This window comes from Notothenia rossii, assembly GCF_949606895.1.
Source record: "Notothenia rossii genome assembly, chromosome: 2".
Classification (NCBI taxonomy): domain Eukaryota; kingdom Metazoa; phylum Chordata; class Actinopteri; order Perciformes; family Nototheniidae; genus Notothenia; species Notothenia rossii.
In genome coordinates this window covers 33,325,355-33,349,149 of record NC_136904.1, presented here as the reverse complement: position 1 = coordinate 33,349,149, position 23,795 = coordinate 33,325,355, and the positions used below count along the sequence as shown (strand labels likewise).

At 42.1% G+C, this 23,795-nt stretch overlaps 1 protein-coding gene across 2 annotated transcripts in view; it reads right to left on the bottom strand.

Annotated features, from left to right (window-relative positions):
* Nucleotides 1-23,795, bottom strand: part of crtc3 (CREB regulated transcription coactivator 3) — a 73,818-nt gene that overhangs the window by 17,022 nt on the left and 33,001 nt on the right. Inside the window, exons 3-6 of one of the 2 annotated variants that reach the window (XM_079663703.1) lie at nt 22,982-23,110; nt 15,036-15,097; nt 4,356-4,418; nt 1,787-1,890 (exon numbers count right to left, since the gene is read on the bottom strand). In XM_079663703.1, coding sequence (XP_079519829.1) covers nt 1,787-1,890; nt 4,356-4,418; nt 15,036-15,097; nt 22,982-23,110 — 358 coding nt within the window. The remainder of the gene's footprint in view (nt 1-1,786; nt 1,891-4,355; nt 4,419-15,035; nt 15,098-22,981; nt 23,111-23,795) is intronic. The other variant, XM_079663704.1, reaches the window with a different exon arrangement.

The following is a 23,795-nucleotide window of genomic DNA, read 5'->3' as shown; positions in this document are numbered from 1 at the left end:
AAATTAGGCATTGTAGAAAGACATTAGAGAATTTAGCAAACTTATCTAATTTAACTACCAACTTAACTACTAACTAACTAATACAACATTTATAAAAATGTATTGCTACCAAAAATGTCATGTTTGTGTACCAATACAATACACTCCAAAACATAATTGCAATATATTGCAACAAAATAATATTGTGTAATGGGGCCCCTAACAGTTTTCTTAGTGTTCTTAGTGTTGTGAAAGTAAACTAAATATTTCCTGGCTGGATGATGGCGATAAAGAAAAAAAACTGTTGATAACACAATAATCAAAATAACTGTGTTCCGCTTACCCAAGAGTATGATACATGGGTCACAAACAGAGCAATCCTAAACATGAATGCCTGACACACACACACACACACACACACACACACACACACACACACACACACACACACACACACACACACACACACACACACACACACACACACACACACACACACACACACACACACACACACACACACACACACACACACACACACACACACACACACACACACACACACACACACACACACAGTATTTGAAGCTCATTCTTGGCCCTGATCTTAAGGCAATATCCTGTTTAAACCTGTTGGCTAAACACAGAGAAAAGTGCTGTGCTGCAGGAGCCCTCCTCTCATCCACTCCACACCTCATCAGCGCTCAGATCAGACAAAGTGCCAAAAACACATCGACGCTGGGATGGAAACAGCTCGGGAGGAAGGCAGAGAGGCATGGAGGAATTATTTGACTTAGAGTTAGATCCCTTTCTTTGGACCAATTACAATCCAAGAGTATAAACTGAACATTTTAAGCCGGCAGATTGTGATTTAAGTAAATGAGCCCAGATTGGTTTACAGGACTCATGCTGGCTGCATGGACTGTGCTCTCTCTGTTAATAAATGACCTGCAGAACAGAAACGCAAACATCATAAACTAGCATGATTACTATGACATGAGCCCAGTATAGGAGCAGCCTGCATACTGTGTGAGACTGAGAGGCTGTCTGCTAGAAAAACATGTTGCCTCTGTGCTGCGATGACATAGAGCTCTGCTTTTCTCCTACAGAGTAGAATGCACTGAATGAGTGTTTGTGGTGACGGCAAAATACATAAGAGGATGTTAATTACACTCTCCGGGCTGTTTTTAAGATTTTTAAAAGAGACTGCATAGCCTTGTTAAAACTGATTTTAAGCGAGGGAAGTTAGCAGCTTTATTAGAAGGGAAGCCATAACAACAAATGACTTTTAAAAGGAGATATTATGCTCAGTTTCAGGTTCATATTTATATTTTGTGTCTACTGTGACGTGTCTCCATGCTTCAATGTTCAAAAAGCTCTTTATTTTGCTCATACTGCCTGTGCTGCAGCATCTCTTTTCACCCTCTGTCTGAAACCAGAGCCCAGTCTGCTCTGATTGGTTAGCGGGCCTGCTCTGTTGTGATCTCGTCAACAGCTTAGAGATGCCCCGCCACCCCCTCCTTAGCGCTAGCCAATAGAAGCGCGAGTCTTAAATAGAGATGTCACTATGTTATGGAAGTAAACAAAAAGTCCAATGGAGGTTTTCAGGCAGGGAGGGGGTTATGTTAAACGAGTCCTAACCAAAACATTCAAGTTAAGTAACAATAAACAAACAAAAATCCTGATGGAAGGGATCACAGTTTGTTATTCTATTTCTCCAGTGGAGACTATTTTGAAGAGAATATATAGAATCAATTTGAAAGGTCTATTAAGGGAGTTTAAAGTGTGTGCGTGTGTTTTCTCTCACCATTGCGCAGGGAGGGACCTCGACCCATCTGCTGGTTCATGCCAAAGGGGTCCTGAGGGTTTGGGTTCATAGCGCTTGTATGGAGAGCCGAATCTGAGTTGGTTCTGTGTAGGATGAAGAGGAGGAGGAAAAAGAAGGAAAATTATGCAAAGTGTTCCAGCACCTTGGACAGAGGCAGATGATTCCTCAGGGCCGGAGTTAGTGAGTCACTCTGCTTCCTGCTCTGCCTCCACACACGCTGCATTCATTTGCAATCTCCCACTGACCTTACTCATAAACATCATCACAGCGCCGCACTAAATGTTTATCTGTCTGAGATGAAAACAAGTTTCACTCGGTGATTAAATAATGATCAAAGGTTTGTAATGCCTAATTATATCAATTCATGGTATAGAACAAACTAATGCTGCCATAGACGATAAGTCTAAAACTATTTTGGATAATCGATAAATGTATCGTTTAGGTAACGCAGAAGTATGGATATCCCTGCTTTTCTCATTGTATAAAATATTAACTTACATTTATTTGGGTTTTGAAATGAAAGACAAGTAAAGACATCACCTTTGACTTTAACTGAGAAGCTGGGATGAACAGTTTTTTATTTAAATTTTCATCTTAATAGTGAAGATAAATAACAGACTAGGAATTTTTGATGAAAAACATCGTGGTTGCAACCCTACAGTAAACTGACAACATTGAAATAACTTAACATATAATGTATGTCAACTATCTTTCAGTAAGATCATTTCCACACTGCTTTCCCTTGGGATTTGACACCAACTGTTTCCATAATGACAAGTCTGAGATGAAGAGCTACATCTGTATATGTCCTGTAAATACTTTTTTTCTGAAATATGAATTGGCAGCTATAAAAGGTAAATTGAAATCAGGGCTTTTTACGTCTGATATGAGCAAGTTCACTTATCACTTGTGCACAGACATGCATGGGTCTACCCACACAATTCCCAGCGTCTTCGCACTCCAGCTGGGAGCTTTCTCTAGCGCTCTCAATTAAGCCCCGATGGCTCCTTTCATGAGTCATTCCTACGTTTCTTCTAGGGGGCAAATTGTTGTAATCACACTTAAGATTTATCCATCCTAATTTGATGCTTTTAGAGCTGCCCAGTTTGGTTTTATTCCGTCAATTATGGAAGACAGCATAGATAAAAAGAAAAAAACAAAGTTTAAAGATTACAAAAATACAGTATTTAAAAAATATATATATATATGTTGGTTGTCTCAGGAAACTATAAGGTAACTGATGTCATTAAGCCACATCAATAGGAGATTTGTGCTAATAAGGTATGTAAAAACTATCAAGTTATTCAAAATATGGAAGGAAACTCATCATATTCCAATGACGGAAATATTCTTATAATGGAATACATTTTCCATGGTTTACATTATAAAGCAAAGTCCCAACAAGTTCACTATCTAAAAGCAACTGCATTCCTATTTCATATTTTACAGTATGCACATAAAGTGATGAGTTTTTTTAGACTAAAGTGGTCATCTTTATGAAACACTAATGTATTAATAACATGTTTAAAAATAGTTGGTGTGGAAAAAAAAGTCAAGCAAAGTATTGAATTTAGACATTGAATGTATCAATTAGAAGACTTGTTTCCTTTCTCTTAAAGGGCCAGTGTGTAGAATTCAGGAAGATCTATTAGCAAAATAAGAATATAATATCCATGACAATGTTTTTGGAAGTACATCTAATACATTCAATGTATTAGAAAGTGTTTTGATTAGCTAAGAACCAGCCTGTTATATTTACATAGAGAGGGAACTCTTCTTTACGGAGTTCCATGTTTCTACAGTAGCCCAGAATGGACAAACCAGACTCTGGCTTCAGATATGGCCTTTACATTTTTTTTACTTTACTTGAAGCTCACTGTAGTTCTTTGGGAACGCCAGCCGGTACTTGAATTTTGTTTAGCCTAAAGAAGTGTGGTGGTTACAAAAGCATATAAACCCACCCGGTGGTTGGTTATCGCTGTATTGTAAAGGCTCATTGGAGGGGTATTCAGTTGGTTGCAATCTTCAATTGCAATGCTAGATGGCGCCACATCCTACATACTGTCCCTTAAAATCATACATTTAAAATGTTGTCATTTTCTCGAGATAAGTTTCAAAAACACAGAAAGATGTGAAAATAAGCAAATGTGAATTAGAAGCCTTGATGTTAGAGCCGGAAGGAGCCATGAGTCCTAAAGCTGGGTTAGTAAGAGGTTAGCTCATATTTCAGAAACTGTCGAAGACTAAAGGAGAAAAGATGATTAATAAACAAACCATAACAGTTTTTAGCTGAGATGTGCTGCCTTCTTTTTTCAGTGCTTTAAAGGAAGAAAGGATGGGATTACTGAGGTGTTACAAATCAGACAGAGATTTACAAAGGATTGAAACCAGGGCGCGATGTAACCAAGAGAGATTGCAAAAAGACAAAGAACAGAATTGTTGGCGTCTGTGTGAGCAAGGGATAAAGCCGTGAAGATAGACTGAGGGAAAAAAGGAAACGGTGAGAGAGAGAAAGGAAGGGAGGGGGGGGGAGGGCGTCAAGTGTCACCTGTTGAGTTGTGATATTAATCTAAACCCAGGCCGTTTTTCCTCAGTCCATGGCTGCTGTTCCCTTTAAAAGAGACGGAGGAAAAAGATTGACAGGAATTTACTGGATGAAAGTAGAGACCCATGGCTACTGCTTTTAAGTTTGTGAAAAAGAGAGAATAAATTGGTTAAAAAGTACAAAAAGCCCATGTTGGCGCATGTTGAAAGAAAGAAAGACCCTGGAGAATACTCAGATACAGCACAATACCATTGTACATTTCGAGCAAAAACAGAATAAAGACAAAAGAAAATTAAAGCAGAGCGAAGACTCGAAACCAGCTTTGTAAACCTTGAGCTATAAACACTTGATCTGAAGGGTCATTGTCAAAGGCTGAAACCATGGAGTGGGAACAGTGGCTAAGTGGATTTTTCTGAAGCGTTCAGCAAAAAGGGTCTTCATTGCTCCATCAACGGGTAGAACTAGTCCTGTAAAAGTAAAAATGGTCTAAAAAACCCACAATTATCCTGCTTATCAGCTTTGAGAATGACATGGTGGTTTCTTCGAGTTAAAAAAAGAGTTAAATGACATCGGGCCTAAATCAAATTGTCAGTTTGTTACAACTCCTTATGTCAAATGTGTATTCGTCACTTATTTTGGTTATGATAACATTGTACTGAAAACAATTGTAAAGATCTGGGAACACAATGACATCTCTAGAAAGACAGACTGGGAAGAAACACAAGAGGTCAGACAATAAGACAAAAAAGCCAAAAGTTTTGCCGGATAATCAAAACTACTTTATGTGGAAATAAAACTAAAAGATGTGAAAACATTTTGTCATCTTGACATCACTTTTGTGAAAATACCCCAAATCTCAGCAAAATAACTTATAATGTTCTCATTACTGATAAGTATGCTACAATTTGGCCCATTTCTCCACATTTTGTGAATGTATCCTATTGCCTTTAATTACCCATCAGGCAGCGCTGTACAATAGAACAGCTTCTAACTTGTGCCCAAATAAATCTTCCATGCTAACGATCATACATTCATATGATTTGTTTAAATTAATTTATTTTTAAATCAGTTTTCCTCTTCTTCATATATATATTATACTAGACAAGACAACTTGAGACAAATCAATGGGAGTTCTATTTCGTCCCTACTGACTACCAGAGGCGGTGCTTTAAGCACAGGATATGCGCAGGTCGAGTACCAATACCAACAAAGTCACCTGTGACCCCACGTGACACCGGCTATATCTGCAGGTGTCGTCAGAGGATCTGCTCCTTTCATCTTCTCGCTGCGCGAGAGTACCATGGCTACATTCTTCTCTGCATACAGCTGGCCGCGTGCAGCTTCGCGACTGATCCAGTCGGACCTGCGTGTTGTTGACTCGTCCTCCAGCTATCATTAGCATTTTGAGTTTCCAGCTTTAGCTGCGTTTCTCGTTTAATTTAGTTCGGCTGAACCACGCTACTGCAGTGCTAACTATATCGTTGTTATTTACTGCTCCTAGCACTAGGATTGGTTAAATGCAGACAACAATCTTCACTATGTGTTCGGTGTGCTCTGCAGTGGCGGATTTAGGATCGTAGGAGATCCGGGGCTTAGCCCAGAATTTGGGGGCTGCATAAAGCAGACTCTTCACGCTAACGAAGGATCACTTCTTCTTCAGGGCAGGGAAGGCTAAGCAGTATGCAGGCTACTGTCCCGCAGCTGCTGCCTCTCAGCTAGACTCTGGTACTGCACACTGCAGGACCGGGCAGGATGGGGCTGGGTTGCATGCCATCCATTGAGCCTGCAATCGCCTCCCTGATTCTGGCTCCTGATGAGGCTCCAAGGCCTGATGCCAGGTGCCCTCGGTGCAGTGCAGGGTCACAGACGAACCGCTCTGTAAGGCCTACGACGCAGCGGCACGCATGGGTCGTATTGGGAACTCCCTCTCCCATTTGATGCTGGCTGTCTCTACCTCTCTGCAGCAGGCTCCGGCTGAGCCTTCTTTGCTGGGCCTCAGTGATGCATCACTGCAAGCCTTTTCCCTAATGTCTAGGGAATTATGTCCTTATTGTTGCAGTTTCGACGCCAGGTTTGGCTTGCTCACCCACCACTGTTGGAGACATGTCCTCCGTAGTGTGCCAGTCAAGCCAGGGGAGCTGTTTGGGGCAGCTGCCCCGGAGGCACTGGAGTGTGCTGCCCAAGCTAGGCAGACCAGGCGGCAGCTCTCGGGTCTTCAGAGGCCTGTGCCCACTCCCAACAGGCCCAGGGGCCCCTCTAGCAGCCGCACTCAGCCACCAGCTTACAGCAGCTTGCCAGGCTGGGCAAGATGGTGCCTTACATTCAGTTCCTCCAGCTCTTGGGCAGACTGACGGCTGGCTCAGCCGTTGTGCCCTTAGGCCTGCAGTCACTGCGCCCTATGCAAATGTGGCTGAACAGCCTTCACTTGGACGCCAAGTGGCACAGGCACAGAAGAGTCAGGGGGTCTCAGCGGTGCCTCCACTCTCTGTCCCGCTGGAGGCACAGGACCTATCTTTTGATGGGCGTGCCCAGGGGCGCCATCCCATCCCGACGGGAGACTGTCACTGCAGATGCAGGTCTGAGAGGGGCTTTACGGCAGCGTCCCCCTAGCACCCTGAGGGCTCCAGCTTTGGACCTGCCCCTGCTGCTCAATGTCCTATCATCTCCTCCCTTCGAGTCCCTGGCCCAGGTGGGGCTTAAGTGGCTGCCCACGAAGGCAGCATTCCTGCTTGCCATAACCTCAGGAAAGCGAGTTGGGGAGTTGCATGCCCTCTCCGTGAGCGATACATGCCTGAGGTGGGACTCCGATGGCTCAGGGGTTGCCCTTTGGGCAAAGGTGGCGTTCCTGCCAAAGTTGCTTCCACAAACCCACTTCAATCAGCCTGTCCACCTGGCCCGCTTTGACATTCAGCAGAACGGCATGTCGGAGTTGCTGTACCCTGTGGGTGCCCTATATTGATGCTACTGCCTGTATATGGCAGTCGGAGCAGCTCTTCGTTTGCCATGGTGGCACAAGAAGAGGTTGTGCTCTCTAAACAGCGGCTACCCCACTGGGTTGTCGATACCATCTCACATGCCTATGGGGCCAGTGGCCGCTCCCTGCCATCAGGGTTGAGATATCACTCTACAAGGAGCATCTCAGCATCTTGGGCTGCCCTGAGAGGGGTGCCCCTGGAGACCATCTGCGCCGCGGCATCGTGGGCGTCTTCTGACACATTCTCCACGTTTTATCGGGTTAATGTCGCCACTCCCAATCGTTTGGGCATGGTCCTTTTGCTGAGCCCTGCTGCTTCCAGTAGTGAGCAAGGGTTTGGATTCTTCATGACATTGTTGGTATAAGTCATCCAGTGCTTAAAGCACCGCCTCTGGCGGTCAGTAGGGACAAAATAGAACGATAGTTACGTCTGTAACTACGGTTCTATGAGTCCCGGGTGGACGCGATGGACATATCCAGTGCTTAAAGCACCGCCTCTGGTGGTCATCCGGGACTCATAGAACCGTAGTTACAGACGTAACTATCGTTTCTTCATGTACAACAAAGTATCTGGCTGTTACTTTTTAAAGTTGAATACTTCCCTTCAATGTCATTATCTTTATCTAAATCATAAAAATCGGAGTATGAGTTTATTAAATATCTCTAGCCATCATACAACAAAAGGGACGATGAGCACGCTTTCCAACTGCCTAGCGAAAGCCAAATGGCAGAACAGACTTAAACGGTGCGCTCCCAGCGCACGTACCGGCAGTGATCTACAGCAGTGGTTTTCAACCAGTGGTACGGGGACAAACTGTCTCGCTCTCGTAATGTCTGTCTGTCTTGCTCTCGTTCTGTCTCTCGTACCACTCTCGGTTCCACTTTTACTTTTGCGCGCTACCTGTCTCACTCTTTTCCAGCCTCCAGCTTTTCCTGCTGGAGCCCGCCGCTTAAAGGTGGGGGGCGCGGAGCGGCCATAGAGCCCATAGAGTTAAAGGTGGTGGACTGTAACCTGTAAAATCCATAGATTTAGGAGGTCCCCTAGTGGCCGTTAGCTGTAAAAATCCATAGATTAGCCGCACCGTTATATAAGCCGCAGCGTCGAAAAATGGGGAAAAAAGGCGCGGCTTATAGTCCGAAAATTACGGTAACCTCAAATTAAATAATGAAGGAATTGAAAATAGACTATACAGTCACTCTTAAAATAGTTTTAATACATAAATGAGCAATTATTAACTACAACCTCTGATCCCGTCGCCTTTCAGGTTTTAATAATCCATAATTATGATTGAAAGACTTTCAAATTTGATCGATAATGTATGAAATGATTCCTCTTTCAAATAAAAAAACAAGTTTATATGCAATAAATCCTACTCATTCTAGGTTCAATATATTCAGCCTCACTTGTTCAGGTCTGATCAGTAGCTTAAGGGGGCTAACGTTTGCAAACTTCAGATGTGACTTTATGAAGCTTCTCTACTTGTGCTCTCCAACTATTTTATTTTTCATTTACCATTAGTTACACTATTGTCCCCTGTGGCCACAGTTGCTGTTAATCAGTAGCATTTAAAAACCTTTGAAAAGGCTTTTTATAGTCCAGGACATGATGGATGCCCCAGTAAATCAAGGCTATTATTAAAGTCTGAATAGTTCAACATGGTGCAACATTAAAGCCTGTAGGTCTCCAGTCACACTACAGGGGGCCATGTCGAGCATGGCAGAGTCCTTCCATTCACTGGGACGTTTTATGAGCTGTAGACACACTACAATACCTCCAGATGTGTCACAACACCTGGTTTAGCCACTACGCGTGTCACTGACAGTAGGGTGTAGTGTACTACGTTTATATTTAGATATAAGGAATGCAGACAAGCTGTGGCACTCCACCCATTCAATAAAAAGCCCTCTGACAGATTGACATGTTCATTTAGATTTTGTCTGTTACTGCCATTCATTTTACTGCTGGTTTATCTCATGTTGAGAATGTGTATTATGTTTAATGAAAACATATGAAACTAATTTAGGATAATGGTGAGTAAGAAGCACATAGCAAGGAGGCTAAGCTTCTTTAAATCAAGTTTAAAAACCTTAGGGCTAGAGAGAAGTTGCTTTTAGCAAACTTCAACAATGGCTCTTTGTCATAGGCCATCAATAAGACCACCTACTGTATATGGGTGATAAAAGCCCCCGGAGAATAATCACACTGCATTTCCCAAAGAGGACATTTTCAGATCTTTCATTTTGAGAGCATTTATACAGAGCGATCTCCAGGGAGTGTGTTCAGAGCTTTCATCCCGAGAGAGGCTGGTACAGGAATAGCAGGCATTACTGGGTGAATATAAGAGAAAGAGGGCGTGGGAGCGTATCAAAGATTTGACCCTGAAACAGCTGGTCTCTGAAGGGACACATACTGGGATGTACTTAGGACTGATGCCAGAGGAGCCCAGGAACAAGAGTACAGTAATTTTCTTGGACCCGTCAGATTTCCTTACAAGCTTGTGGATATGAAAAAAAGCAATGGCTTGTTGACACACTACAGATGGATTAAGTTGGGAAGTTATTACTTATATTTCAGAAAAAAGGGGGGAAAAAATCCAAATCCAGAGGGATGATCAAATCTGTTGACCGGACAGCTGGTCATCGAGCGGTTAAAAGGCTATGCGAACCGCTCTGTTTGTCTGCATTTCTGTCATGCCCAGCGATAACTTAGCACTGACCCACTCCATTATCAGCTCTGATCTAAACGAGGCTCGTCAGCTTGGCATGAATACTTCATCCAAAAACACAGCCATAAATATATAATGAATTCGACAGCAGGAGACTGTTTAGGTGATGAAGAACTGAAACCGTTAAAGGTCTCAGTGGCTCCTCTCCAGAGCTGTAATGTAGCTGTAATATAGTGCAGATGTGCTTGGCGTTGTAAACACTTTCCGCCCCACTCTCCCTTGAGACGGACAAGCTGGGGATCTGCCTTTCAAGAGCTTAACGACCATTTCCATGGATGGATTTTATGTTGAGGCACTGACCAGGAAAATGTTTTGTCTTTTTCTCATGTAAAACCGTGTAACAGAACATTTTCTTTAAATGGAATTTCCCAGTAGTAGGAAGAAGAACCTCCCTGAGCCAGACTCCAATCCAGTTCCCATTTCAACTCAAACAGAGCGTTATGTCTCCTTAAAACCAACATGTTCCGTACATTTCAAGAGTGCTTTGACAAGCCAACATTAGGTCCGTTTTAATCGGACCCTGGTGTGGTTTGAAGGGAGTTGTGAAGCACTAATCATGCTCTGGTGTGGACCAAAACAAATGGTCCAACACAGATTGAGAGAGATGGTACCATTTCGAAACGATCCCTAGGGCGGTCCAATAGCAATAGCTAGTGGAGCACGCTCAGGTACTGCGGACCGCATAAAGCTTAGCAGACTCTTCACGCTAACAAAGGATCACTTCTAGGCAGGGTTGGGAGGGTTACTTTGTAAATGTAATCAGTTACTGTTTACTGAATACATGCTCTGAAAGTAATCAGAATACAGTTACAGTTACATGTCTTAAAAAAGTATTTACGTATTTAGATTACTTTTAGAATACTTTTGGAATACTTTCTTTTTCCATAACAGATGGGTATGTTTTGGTGTACAGGAGACACATATTTTACTGTTTTAATGGCTTATCAAGAACTCAAACACAACATCTTGGTGTCATTCTGGACAGCTCCCTCTCATCTGCACACCACATAAAAAACATCACCCGGACTGCATTCTTTTTACTGTCTTAAAACCTTTCCTTGGAATATGTTATGAATTGTAAGGTGTCCTTGGGTGCTTTGAAAGGCGCCCCTAAATAGAATGAATTATCATTATGATTTATTATCTGAAAAGATGTAATAACTTTTAAAACTTTTTCCAGTCACTTGCCCCATGCATTCAACAGCAGCAGGCCATTCACTTTGATTTGATCCCGTTATGAAATGTCATCATTTCGACAATAAATAAATGCTACATAAACGTTATCTTGCACATTTTATCTAACCATCTCCGTTTCTAACTTTCAATATATTTTAAAAGAGATCTCTCTCTCATCTGCGTGCGGGGGGGGGGCCTCACAGACATGCTGCATCTCTCTCTGCTCACTGACATGCTGCAGCGCTGTGCAGTGTGCACACAGTTCTGACGGTAATGAATATTACATTTTGAGAGGAAACTTTTCCACCAATAATTCCAATAAGTATTCCAAAATGTATTCACTTCAGGTTTACGAAAGTAACTGTAATCAGATTACTCGTTTTTCAAATGTAACACCAGCTGAATACAGTTAGCCTAATTGATTTTTGTATTCTGATTACGTAACGCCGTTACATGTATTCCGTTACAACCCAACCCTGCTTCTAGGCTACTGTCCCGCAGCTCCTGCCTCTCTGTTGGACTCTGTCGCAGCGTGGCTACTGCTGTGGTGCGGAGCGCATTAACCAGACTCTTCACAGCGAAGGATCAATTATTCTTCAAGGCAGGGAAGGTTTCGCAGTATGCAGTCTACTGTCCCGCAGCTGCTGCCTCTCTGTTGGACTCCGGTACTGCAACTTACTCACAAAAAAAAAAACTCAAAAAAATGGGTCGGGGGGGGGGAACGCAGTAACCACTCCACCAATGCCACAGTCACCCCGTCGTGCGGGCCGGATGGGAATGTCTGGCGGGCCGGATGTGGCCCAAGGGCCGCCAGTTGGTGGTCACTGCTGTAGGGGATTGGACTTTGGACCGAAGGGTCGCCGGTTCACGTCTCGATCGGACGAAACAATACGGAGTGTTGACTTGTACTGGAGAGGAGCCAGTTCACCTCCTGGGCCACTGCCAAAGTGCCCTTGAGCAAGGCACCTAACCCCCAACTGCTCACTGGCGCCGGCTAGACTGGCTTCCTCCGCTCTGACCTCTCAACTGCATGTGCATGTGTGCATATAACTGGGTGTGTATTTGTGCATGTTGTAAAAACTGTGCACTGTATTACCTGTATAAAATCGCATGTGTGTGTACGACAGAGTGGATTAATAAAGGTCCATCTTCTTCTTCTTCTTATTATATACTGTTCATTCAGTTATTTTCACTTATACAGCCTACATTTCAAGGAACCTCTTGCTAAATATTCCGAATGAAATACTATCAATAATGATAATATTTGTGACCCGACAAGTGACGTAATCTTGGTTCCACAAATTTGATAAAAGTTTCGCAACTGAAAACTACATATTTAGATGTTGGAGTTCAGCTTGCACCCAGTGGTGTAGCCTGGACATCTGGTAGTTTTGAAGCTATCATAATTAAAACAGTTAATAACCAAAATTGCCATCATCATTCTGGTCTGGGTGAAGAATAATGGTGCTGCAATAGTACGGTATTATGGTGCAACATCATTGTTTAATTCTTTAGAGAAAATCCTGGGTTGCCTTTCTATCTGACCTTTCCATTCAAATGTTCTGCAAAACTTTTTCGGGGATATAATTTGTTTAAAATCTAAACTAAACCGTCTACAAACTGGGGTCGGTCGCTTCAAAACATCAATGAAGAAGTGGGGCCTGGCAGACAGTGCTGCATGCGAGTGCGGTGACCCTGAACAGACTGCCGAACATATAATAACCACCTGGCCTTTATATAGACCACCCTCGGAAGCCAGCCTCTTCGACATAGGACCAGAGATGCGGGCATGGCTACACGACACCGAGTTGGACCTCTGACGTTACACAAAAGAAGAAGATCTAACGGTGATTTCTGTTCTGCTCAGGGATGAGGAACATGTCTTCTGTATGTGCCTGAAGTTCCTTCTTACAAGTTATATCCTTATACTTTTGTGTACAAATTATTTGCACCTTCTTGATCCATTTAACTCTTTCACATGCTCTCTGGAGCCCAGAGTCGGTAAATCACCCATGAGCCATACAAGTTTAATTCGCTTATGACATCCTGCCAGATCCCTCAACTGCAGGAAGGTTTACTAGCCAGATTTTTTTTACATAGCAGCAATAAGCTACTAGAAATAAGAACGCATAGACAAGAGCACCCATGTTTGTCTTGGCAAGAAACATCCAGATCATATCAAAATGTTTTTTCAAAGTAAGCTTGTTACACCTCAAGCTTGGGGTTAATACATATTGTTATCGATATTAAAAAAGCACTCCAAAACACAATGTAACTATTTTGTGTGTAAAACTTGCATATGATAAGATTGGTAGAAGTTAAGCAGTTCTCCAAGCTTTCTGACTCATCTGTTCCGACACAGCCAGTTTTCACCAGGGGAAACTAGTTTATCTTTGCCTGCTTTTGACAGTGAATTTGGCCAAAATCTACTGCTGAGGGGGAAATGTATCCGTGTTACACACTGTGACAACAATCTGTTGCAGGTTGGAGCAGGAGGCGATGCTCGGCCTGCAGAGACTTGACAGAGATGATGCCAATCACTAATACAAGGCTATCTGTATGGAATGGTGGACAACAATCAAAGGGAGTGAAATAGTAGAGATAAATGCTTTGCCACTTTAGAAGGTTGCATGAAAAATATTATTTTGACAAATCGAAAAAGGCTGTGAGGATTTGATTGTAGTACTGTTATTTTCAGTGACCACGAATGGGAATCAATAGAAAATAAATGTCAGAATTGCTTTGGTCCATCCCTTTACAGCATATAACAAGAAAACACAAAGGCAACAAGTACCTTCATGACGGAAAATGTAATTATTCAATAAAAAAAGTAATTGGTTGTTTTCCATATTATGATGTCGAGGTACCATAATGCTCAAACTTTCATTGAGAAACACAGTGCGGAACAGAGCTGTGCCGCGCAAATAAAACGTCTGCATTCATTGCTTTGTGCCACATGGCTGTCCCAGAAACACACCCACTCTGATAACACGACGTTTGTCAGCCAACCTGTTTTGTGCTGTCAACAATGACGACAGGGCGTGGGCTTTATTCATTTCTACAGTACAAGCTGTTGTGGTTCGCTCAACACGGAGCCTGGCGAATGTCTGTGTCTGCGCTTTGGAAGAAGAGGAGGCAGGGTGACTGGCAGCCGGCCAAAGCCAACACACTAAACACAAGTGTGGAGACGGAGCATGAGTGAATGGGGAGGATCTTGGCTGAGCCTTTTTAACACAGGGCCATAATTCACCCTCTTGTAAACACTGCAGAAAAGCCGCCTACAATACACTGACTGCTTTACGTAGGCACAACGAGATCTGGAAAAATGAAGCTCAAATCAAGGCCAGCTAGCAGTGTAGGATTGTTTTACAGAAGGTACCTTTATTTAATATGTGCTAGGCTGGAGATTCTGGGAAGTTGTGCTGTGACAACATACAGTACAATTCCTTAACAGTAGGTTGTCGGCTGTTGGGCATGACCTTTAAAGCAAAAGGCTATCTGTCAAACATCTTTAGGTTGTCTCAGCCTTCCCAGGGCTAGCACAGCACTTGTGCACAAATAAAGGTTAACAGCTCTGCCCGTCGCCCTGCCCCAGTTCTGTCCTGGACATTCGGTCATCGATATATACATTTCTGTTTGATCCAGACGGCTGGAGCCTAGATGTAGAAAGACAATACTAGTAGGCACAGAGAGGCTTGATACAGGAAACAGGGTGGCAAAAGGAAACCCTTCCTGTTGTAAAATAATATAATTAGAGGAAGAAGAGAAGACAAATTCAGAAAGCAGTTTAACAGATGTGCCACTCACCTTCTCCAGTTGTTGTCCAGAGGGGGGGACAGGTAGACGGCTCCGTACGGAGAGCTCTCTATGTGGGTTTGAGTTAAGGGAATTATAGGAACAGAAACATGTGATAGTAAGTTCAATTTGATAAAGATCTCAAGTATTGTTATTACATATTACCACCATAGACGAAATGGAGGACAAATTGAATAAAACACATTTGCAATAAGACTGAAACTTTTAATTATAAAGGCATTTGAGGTCTGATTCTAAACGATAATGTGTTTTAACTACAGTTCTAAGCTCAACTTGACATGAAATCTTAAGAAGGTGAGAGTACAAGGTGCAAAAAGAAAAGAAAGCATTCATATTGCGAGCACATTCTCATCAAAGCCCCATAACGATGACAGACAAGCCTGAACAATGGAGCTGCCTTTTTCAAATATTTGATGAAACAATGACAGCGTTATTTGATTTACAACAGAATGTAGAAGCAGAGTTCCTGACATTGTCTGAAGAAGGGCAGGACTTCAGAAGGGTGGTGTTTTGATTTGCCGACAATTTTAGTGTTTGTAAGTGTAGCTCCTCTGCTCTGGAAACAGTCTCCTCCCTGGGTGGTTCAGGGAGGGGTGTTTAAAATGGTGACCGATCAACAAAAACGAATTAAAGTTCCCATGTCATGGCCATTTCTACAGATCATAATTCCATTGTTGAGGTATACTAGAATATAGATTTATATTGTTCAATGTTCCAAACTCACATTGGTTTCTCATACAGCATCTCTGTATAATATGTGTAGTCACTCTCTGTCCTAAACGGCTTGTTGGAGCTCCTGCCCCCCCCACTCCCTGTGAGCCAGTGTGCTCTGATTGGTCAGCTCGCCCACTCTGTTCTGATGAGTCCAGTCCACCACCGTTACAGCAGAACATCAGTGATTATGTGTTACAATGGCGTTAGCAACCAGAAAATGACAGCAGTAAGGACAAACAGATGAGAATGTTGCGTGGGGTCTGGGTGCCGTGTTGGCGGGTAGTTGCGCGGCTCGCTGCTGCAAGGAGCGGACAGTGTGAGCTGGGTTCATTTCCTGTTGCTGCGTGGGGTCGGCGAGACAGCGAGACATCGCGAATGGACGCGGGAAGGGGGGGATGCTGGGGGGGCTGCAGCACCCCCATCTGCGAGGCTCCACTAGCACCCGCAAGCTTCATAACACACAAGGGGACGGGTAATAACCGGAAAAGCATGACATGGGACCTTTAAAGCTTTGAGATTGGGTACCACTCAAGGACAAACACTGTTCTGCATAGCATCTGTTGGGCCTTGGAAAACATATTATCAGTAGAAGTGAGACAGAATTACAGAGACTGGAGCCATGCTATCAACACTTGCACTAATTTGATGATAAGTCCCTTTTAAAATATTATAAACAAATACAATTCAGGGGAAAGGACAGTATTGTTGTCTCTCCAAGCTCAGAGAAGTAACAATCCGGTCAAACTGGTTATGTGGCTGTTTCACATGCTCTTAGCATTATTCAACAACTCTATTAGTGGGGTCAACCCTTAACTGTAGATGGAGCACAGAAGTTTTGTGTCGGGTGTGTAAAATTGGGATATAACTCAAACTTCACCCTCGATTACTTGTCAAATTAAAGCAACACTAAATTTTCTAAATCTGGCATTGATAAATGAGAACCAGAAATTGCTCTACAATTTTGTATTTAAAAGAAGTTGCTTTTCTCCCCGTTATTATCAATCAAAATTCTCTTTTTTTACCCCCATTTGTGTTTATTTTCCGTCCTTTCTCCGACAAAAGGCTTTTATTAATAATCCAACATAAAGCAAACTTTTAAAGTGTTGTCCAAACACAAGCAGCTGTTTAAGGATTTCGCCTACACAGATTATAATATAATAAAAACGCAATTCAATCAGGATATACAGGACTGTCTCAGAAAATTAGAATATTGTGATAAAGTTCTTTATTTTCTGTAATGCAATTAAAAAAACAAAAATGTCATACATTCTGGATTCATTACAAATCAACTGAAATATTGCAAGCCTTTTATTATTTTAATATTGCTGATTATGGCATACAGCTTAAGAAAACTCAAAAATCCTATCTCAAAAAATTAGAATAGTTCCTCAGACCAAGTAAAAAAAAAAGATTTATAACAGCAAAACACAATCAAACATTTGAAAATGTCCATTAATGCACTCAGTACTTGGTTGGGAATCCTTTTGCACGGATTACTGCATCAATGCGGCGTGGCATGGAGGCAATCAGCCTGTGGCATTGCTGAGGTGTTATGGATGCCCAGGATGCTTCAATAGCGGCCTTTAGCTCATTAGCATTGTTGGGTCTGGTGTCTTTCAGCTTCTTCTTCACAATACCCCACATATTCTCTATGGGGTTCAGGTCAGGGGAATTTGCAGGCCAATCGAGGACAGTAATGCCATGGTCAGTACACCAGTTACTGGTGGTTTTGGCACTGTGGGCAGGTGCCAGATCATGCTGGAAAATGAATTCCTCATCTCCATAGAGCTTTTCAGCAGACGGAAGCATGTAGTGCTCTAAAATCTCTTGGTACACAGCTGCATTTACTCTGGGCTTGATGAAACACAGTGGACCAACACCAGCAGCTGACATGGCTCCCCAAACCATCGCTGACTGTGGGAACTTCACACTGGATTTCAAGCAACTTGGATTTTGCTCCTCTCCAGCCTTTCTCCAGACTCTGGCGCCTTGACTTCCAAATGAAATACAAAACTTGCTTTCGTCTGAAAAGAGGACTTTGGACCACTGTGCAACTGTCCAGTGCTTCTTTTCCTTAGCCCAAGTCAGACGCCTCTTCCGTTGTCTTGAGTTCAGAAGTGGCTTGACCATGGGAATACGGCTATTGTAGCCCATTTCCCGGACACGTCTGTGAACAGTGACTTTTGATACCTGGACTCCAGCTTCAGTCCACTGTCTTTGAAGCTCCCCCAAATTCTGGAAGCGACTCTTCTTCACAATGCTGTTAAGGCTGCGGTCATCTCTCTTGGTTGTGCAGCGTTTCCTGCCACATTTCCCCCTTCCAACAGACTTTTTGTGGATGTGCTTTGAAACTGCACTCTGTGAACAGCTTGCTCTTTGAGAAATTTCTTTTTGTGTCTTACCCTCCTGATGGAGGGTGTCAATGACGGTCCTCTGGACAGCAGTCAGATCAGCAGTCTTCCCCATACTTGTGATTTAGTTTACTGAACCAAGCTGAGTGTTTTTCAAGGCTCAGGAAACCCTTGCAGGTGTTTCGAGTTAATTAGACGATTCAAGTGATTCGTTGAACACCCTACTAGTATACTTTTTCATGATATTCTAATATTTAGAGATAGGATATTTGAGTTTTCTTAAGCTGTATGCCATAATCAGAAATATTAAAATAATAAAAGGCTTGCAATATTTCAGTTGATTTGTAATGAATCCAGAATGTATGACATTTTTGTTTTTTTAATTGCATTACAGAAAATAAAGAACTTTATCACAATATTCTAATTTTCTGAGACAGTCCTGTATATTTAATTAAAATTATTATTCTCTGCGACATAATCTGTGCTATCGATACCTTCTGGTTTCCACAAAAGAATACATTTGTGGCGTTTAAATAGATACAAAGACCTGTTTCTGATAGCATTATTTTATCTTAGTGGAAACTAAGAGCAATGACAGCGGAAGTGGTTAAGAGATGGATTCCGACCATAAAGCTACTGTATATATTATGCAAGACCTCCAAAAATCCGACCACTTATTTGAAGTCACTTTGGACAAAAGCGTCAGCTAAGTGAAATGTAATGTAATGGTATATTTATCCATAGCCTTGAAATCAGTATTTATAGCTTGGAACGTGTTTCTGAATCCTCTTTCAGTATGAATAACGTCAAAGAAAAACCTGTTCTTTACTCCTATTACAATAACAGAGATTACTCTCTGATGGCCTTTGATCAGTTTTCAAAGTATCTTCAAGACTCAAAACTAATGGAGGGCAACAAAAGTCTATACAGAAATAAAAAGTATTTTTTTCTGAATAGCCACTAACCGGTTTTTAACCATCTCCCCTTGTTTGTGTTTTTTTTAACATTGGCTTTCTTTACCACATAACCCTTGAGTACTTTTGTTGCCGTACGTTTTCTCAAAAGATACAAACACGTGAACAGGACTAAAGTTAGACTTAAAGGGCCATTTCAACTGATCACAATTCCATTGTTGAGGTCTACTAGAATATATTTATATTGTGACATTTTTTTAAATTACATTGGTTTCTCATACAGCGTCTCTGTATAGTATGTGTATTCACTCTCTGTCCTAAATGGCTTGTTGGAGCTCCTGCCCCCCCCCACTCTAGTTAGAGATGTCCACACAAACATACACCTTGTGACCAAAACTTGATTGGAAATATCTGTCTATTTTGACCATAGATTTTGACAACAATCTCTCCCACCGGTAAACTTTACACCATGTTGACCTGGCGATCTATACCTGCACAGGAAACATTTACAAACACCACCCACAACATACAAATGGACTTCTTTTTTGTTACTAACAAGAGCAGACTTTTAGAAGAGTGCCTAAACCCACGCTCTTTACATTACAGTGAGTTCTACATTACAACAGAAATGCATAATATCCAGGAAATATGTGAGACAAACCGCAGAGCTTTACAATGCCTCAACTAATTCAAACTGGAGCGCTGATGAATCAGAAACAATCAGAAACAGTCAAGTATGTTTAGAGCTGTGCTATAACGGTTGAACATTCAATTTAAACGGTCAAACATCCCCCTCATGGTAGGTCTATTGTACACATGAGCCCTGGACACATATAACAAACATGCATGACTCCATACAAACTGAAGACGCAAGTTTCATCAGTGAGGAGAGAAAAATAAAAATAAATATGATTATGAAATGCTTTCCTCAAAGTACTCAAGGGTATTGTCCAATAGAATGATGCATTGTTCACAATTTTTTTTTCAGGCCGACCTGTTTACATTGCAAGGGCTCTCTCGAAAGAAACTAATGCTAACGCTAATTTTGTTGCGCTGTTCGGATAATGTCCACATATTAAGACCACTTTCATAATTTTAAAATGCAACTGCCAGACGTAAAAAGCTAATGTTAAGCTACTCACCAAGGCTAAGCTAAAGTCAGCTAATGTTTGGACTGATTAGGTTGAGTAGTCTCATTTATTAACTTGTTAGCAACCGCACATTTTTATGAAAAGACGTTTTTGTGATTCACCAGTGGCATATTTATTTACATATTTTCTGACGTAGAACACAACTTAAGAATCTCTTAAGCTTGTATATCCCACAGACCTTATTTCAGGCAACTACCCACAAACTCATTCATAAAATGTTGACTTCGAGAAAAGGGAAGTGGTAAGAAGCTAACTTATTTCCAGGTTGATGACTCATTCCTGCAACACTCTAAAACAGTTACGTTATGCTTGTGTTTCGATTGTTCTCCGTGGAAATATATACACTAGTGTGACATCACATGCTGAGACACAGGACAGCACTCCTCTCGAGCTATCGCACACACCAATCGTGACATTTCACTGAATCATCTCTGTGTCAAGGCAAAGGAATACACAGACCTAGTTATTAAAATGCTACGAGGTGGGGGGGGGGTGAGGAGTGCTGATGGATCAGTGGGCTAAGGGTGTTTCATGTAAATGTAACACATTGGGTGTGAATCCAGATCAGGAAATGTAATTAGCGGGCTGTGCGATTGCAGGAAATTAAATTAATGTTCTCTTATATTAATATACCGTTCTCTAGATAAAGACCTTTAAAATATACCAAATGTGTCACAGAATAAAACTACTTGTTAATATATACTATTAACATAGGAGAATAGGCACTGTAGTGTGGAAGTGTTCTCAGTTGTTTCGTGTATTTTATTTGCCGTTTTAAAAGTTTTCAGTTATGTTTTCCAAGGAGCAAGCTTTTTGTGTGATCACCTATAAAGGTATAATAATAGAGACTGTACATAGAGTCCTCATTCAGAACAATTGCAGACACTCGAGTCAGGGACCTTGGTTTTCCTGCACTTCAGATCGAATCAGTAATGATCCTAAAAGAGCAACTTGCAGGTTAGAAACCCCAGTGAATAAATGTGTAGCAAAATGATGTATACACTAGATTTTCAAAAATATATACATAAATATACACTACAGTGACATCTGGCGTCGTTTTTTAAGACATTTTTACTTCCGCATAAAAAAAAGACCACCCGCGTGTGACGTCACATCCTAACGTATTCATTAACATGGTTCAAAATGCTAGTTTTGACACAGAAGATGTTGAAAATGTATATTCGAATGCATATGACGGACCACAACCTTATAATGATGAACCTGCTAGGCGGCCAAGAGACCAGGAGCAGCCAAGGATTAGAAGAAATAACAGCCATCGGAGAGAAATGGAGCTGTGGTGTGAGGAGAACCAGTGGAGAACAGGGCAGCTGTCTTGGTGAGTGACCCGCGTTAGCTACAGAATGTTAGCTAACGTCACATCACAACATTGTAAAGTTAGCTCTCATATATCAGGCTATAACTAAAGTAGCATTGACAATATAGTAACGTTACTGGCAGGACTGTTGATACTGATCCATAACAGAAACTAATGCGCAAGTATCAGCCGTATCTCGCGTAGGGGAGAGAGAGGGGAGCAAAGGGGGGGGGGGGGGGCGGGGAGAGAGAAGAACGAATGGGGGAGAGAGAGAAAGCAGCGAAGGGGGGGAGAGAGATGTAATACGGTTTCCTGATAAACATTTTGTTTGATAGGTGCTTGTGTGGGAAATGCCAGCCCATGGCCTCTGGAAAGAGTAGCCTATGTGCTGCAGGGGGGTGGATGCACAACGCACCCAAGAACAAAAGCTAGCTCCGGTCCTTTTCCTGTTAGGGAAACTGTGGACTCGATGTCCTGACAGGCTGGAGTTTGTGCAACCTGCACAAACACAAGCTCACCATGATCAAAAGAATTGTGAAATGCAATGTAAAATTACAGAAAAATTTGAGCAGAGAACGATTACGAGAAAGTTGCTCCCCCATGTGACGTAATATGACGCGTTTGACGTATGACGTTAAAAAAAAAGCTTTTAGACCTTTTTTTTTTTTAGAAGCAGAGCTCAAAACGGCTCCTTTCCCTCTGAATTCCTGCCCTTATGTCTCGTAAAACATATCAAATCCTGCATTAACTTTTTTAATTGTAATTTTCAGGCAAGGTTAAGCATAAATGTAGTAAAAAACCTGCAAGTTGCTCTTTAAGTGCTAAAATCAACAGCAGCTCCAACCACAAGACACATTTGGAAGTTGTACTTTACATTTTGAGACAGTATTCCCAAGTTAAAGAATGCAATTCATATTCTTACAAAATAAAATATCTGTTAATCAATCTTGGTCTAAATTCAGCCACTGGTTAAGACAAAAAAACAAATGGTAGCAGATTATATTACACAATCTGGTTTATAAAACTAGTGAAACTGGTAATTAAAAGAGGCATAAGAAAACAGATGGCTCTGTTTTTACTCACTCCAACTCTGGGTATTTTAAAGAGTGTTGCTGAGAGCTAAAGTACCAACACTCCCGCCTATTTTCATCACCCTGTGTGTTGTCCCCATTACAACAATGACAGACTCGTGCGGCTGCCTAAAAATCACATCTGCTGCTAAATGCACATACATACACAACCTGAGAATCTCCCACTGTCAGTGTCCATTAGGCGTAAGTAAAGCGCGCTGTCTCTGCGTCACATTTCAAACCAGCATTGTGACTAAGTCTGTTCCTGAGGCTACTGTACTGCTGCCTACACTGGTGAATGGCGTCACGCTTGATACAAACACAAATCGCCATTAAAAAAGAAAAACAACAATAAAGACCAACAACCCGGAAGCCATAACACCCACATCTCCCACTGTCAGTGATTAAGCTTGGAAGGATATCTGCCGTCCGTGCTTGTCGACGGGTCTGCGATGGGGGGAGTTGATGCGGTTGCGGTCCCGGTGGACCCTCTCCACCAGCCCGTGGTGGCGGGTCCCTCTGACAGAGTCCAATCCTGACGGAAAGCCCCCCTGAAAAGAGAAATCACATGATTTACAGTTCAGTTTACAACAGACAGAGAGGAGTATTGGAAAATATCTTTAAATATGTTAAAATGTTATTTAAATCAGTTGTAACTGAATGTTGTCACTTAGTCCAATTTGTTAAAAACCAAAATGTCCTTTGTGTTCATGCCCTTATTAAAGCCTCAGCTGAAGGCCGAAAGCCTTTGTTTCTTATAAAGCTTGTCATGTGAGGACTGCTTCATGGGTTTTTGGGGGGTTTTTGGATCACGCTGGCTCTTCAAACACAAATGTTGAAAAGAGGTGCTGCAGCACAGGCAGTAAGAGAAAATGTTTTTGTGACCTCAGAGCTCAAGACATTAAGTACTCTACAATCATGAATTGAATATAGGTTATCAAAAGGTTATCATCAGGTGGAATCTAGAAGCCCTTTAGTTTGTTGAGATTTGCTCCCATAACAGAAAGTGAATGGACTCTACAATTGACACTTCTCTCCCTCCATGTGGGGATTGATTTGTGGTCCTGACCCCGGTGTTGCAATTACTGCTCTACCTCAAAGGGCCATTCTTCAGTATAACAAGGCCACTTTCACCCGGACCCTCTGTGTCCTAGCATAACCCACTCCGCTGAGAGCTGACACAGATGCAGGCCCAGGAGCTCCACTGCCTGAAGGAGAGCTGAAAACGACTGCACT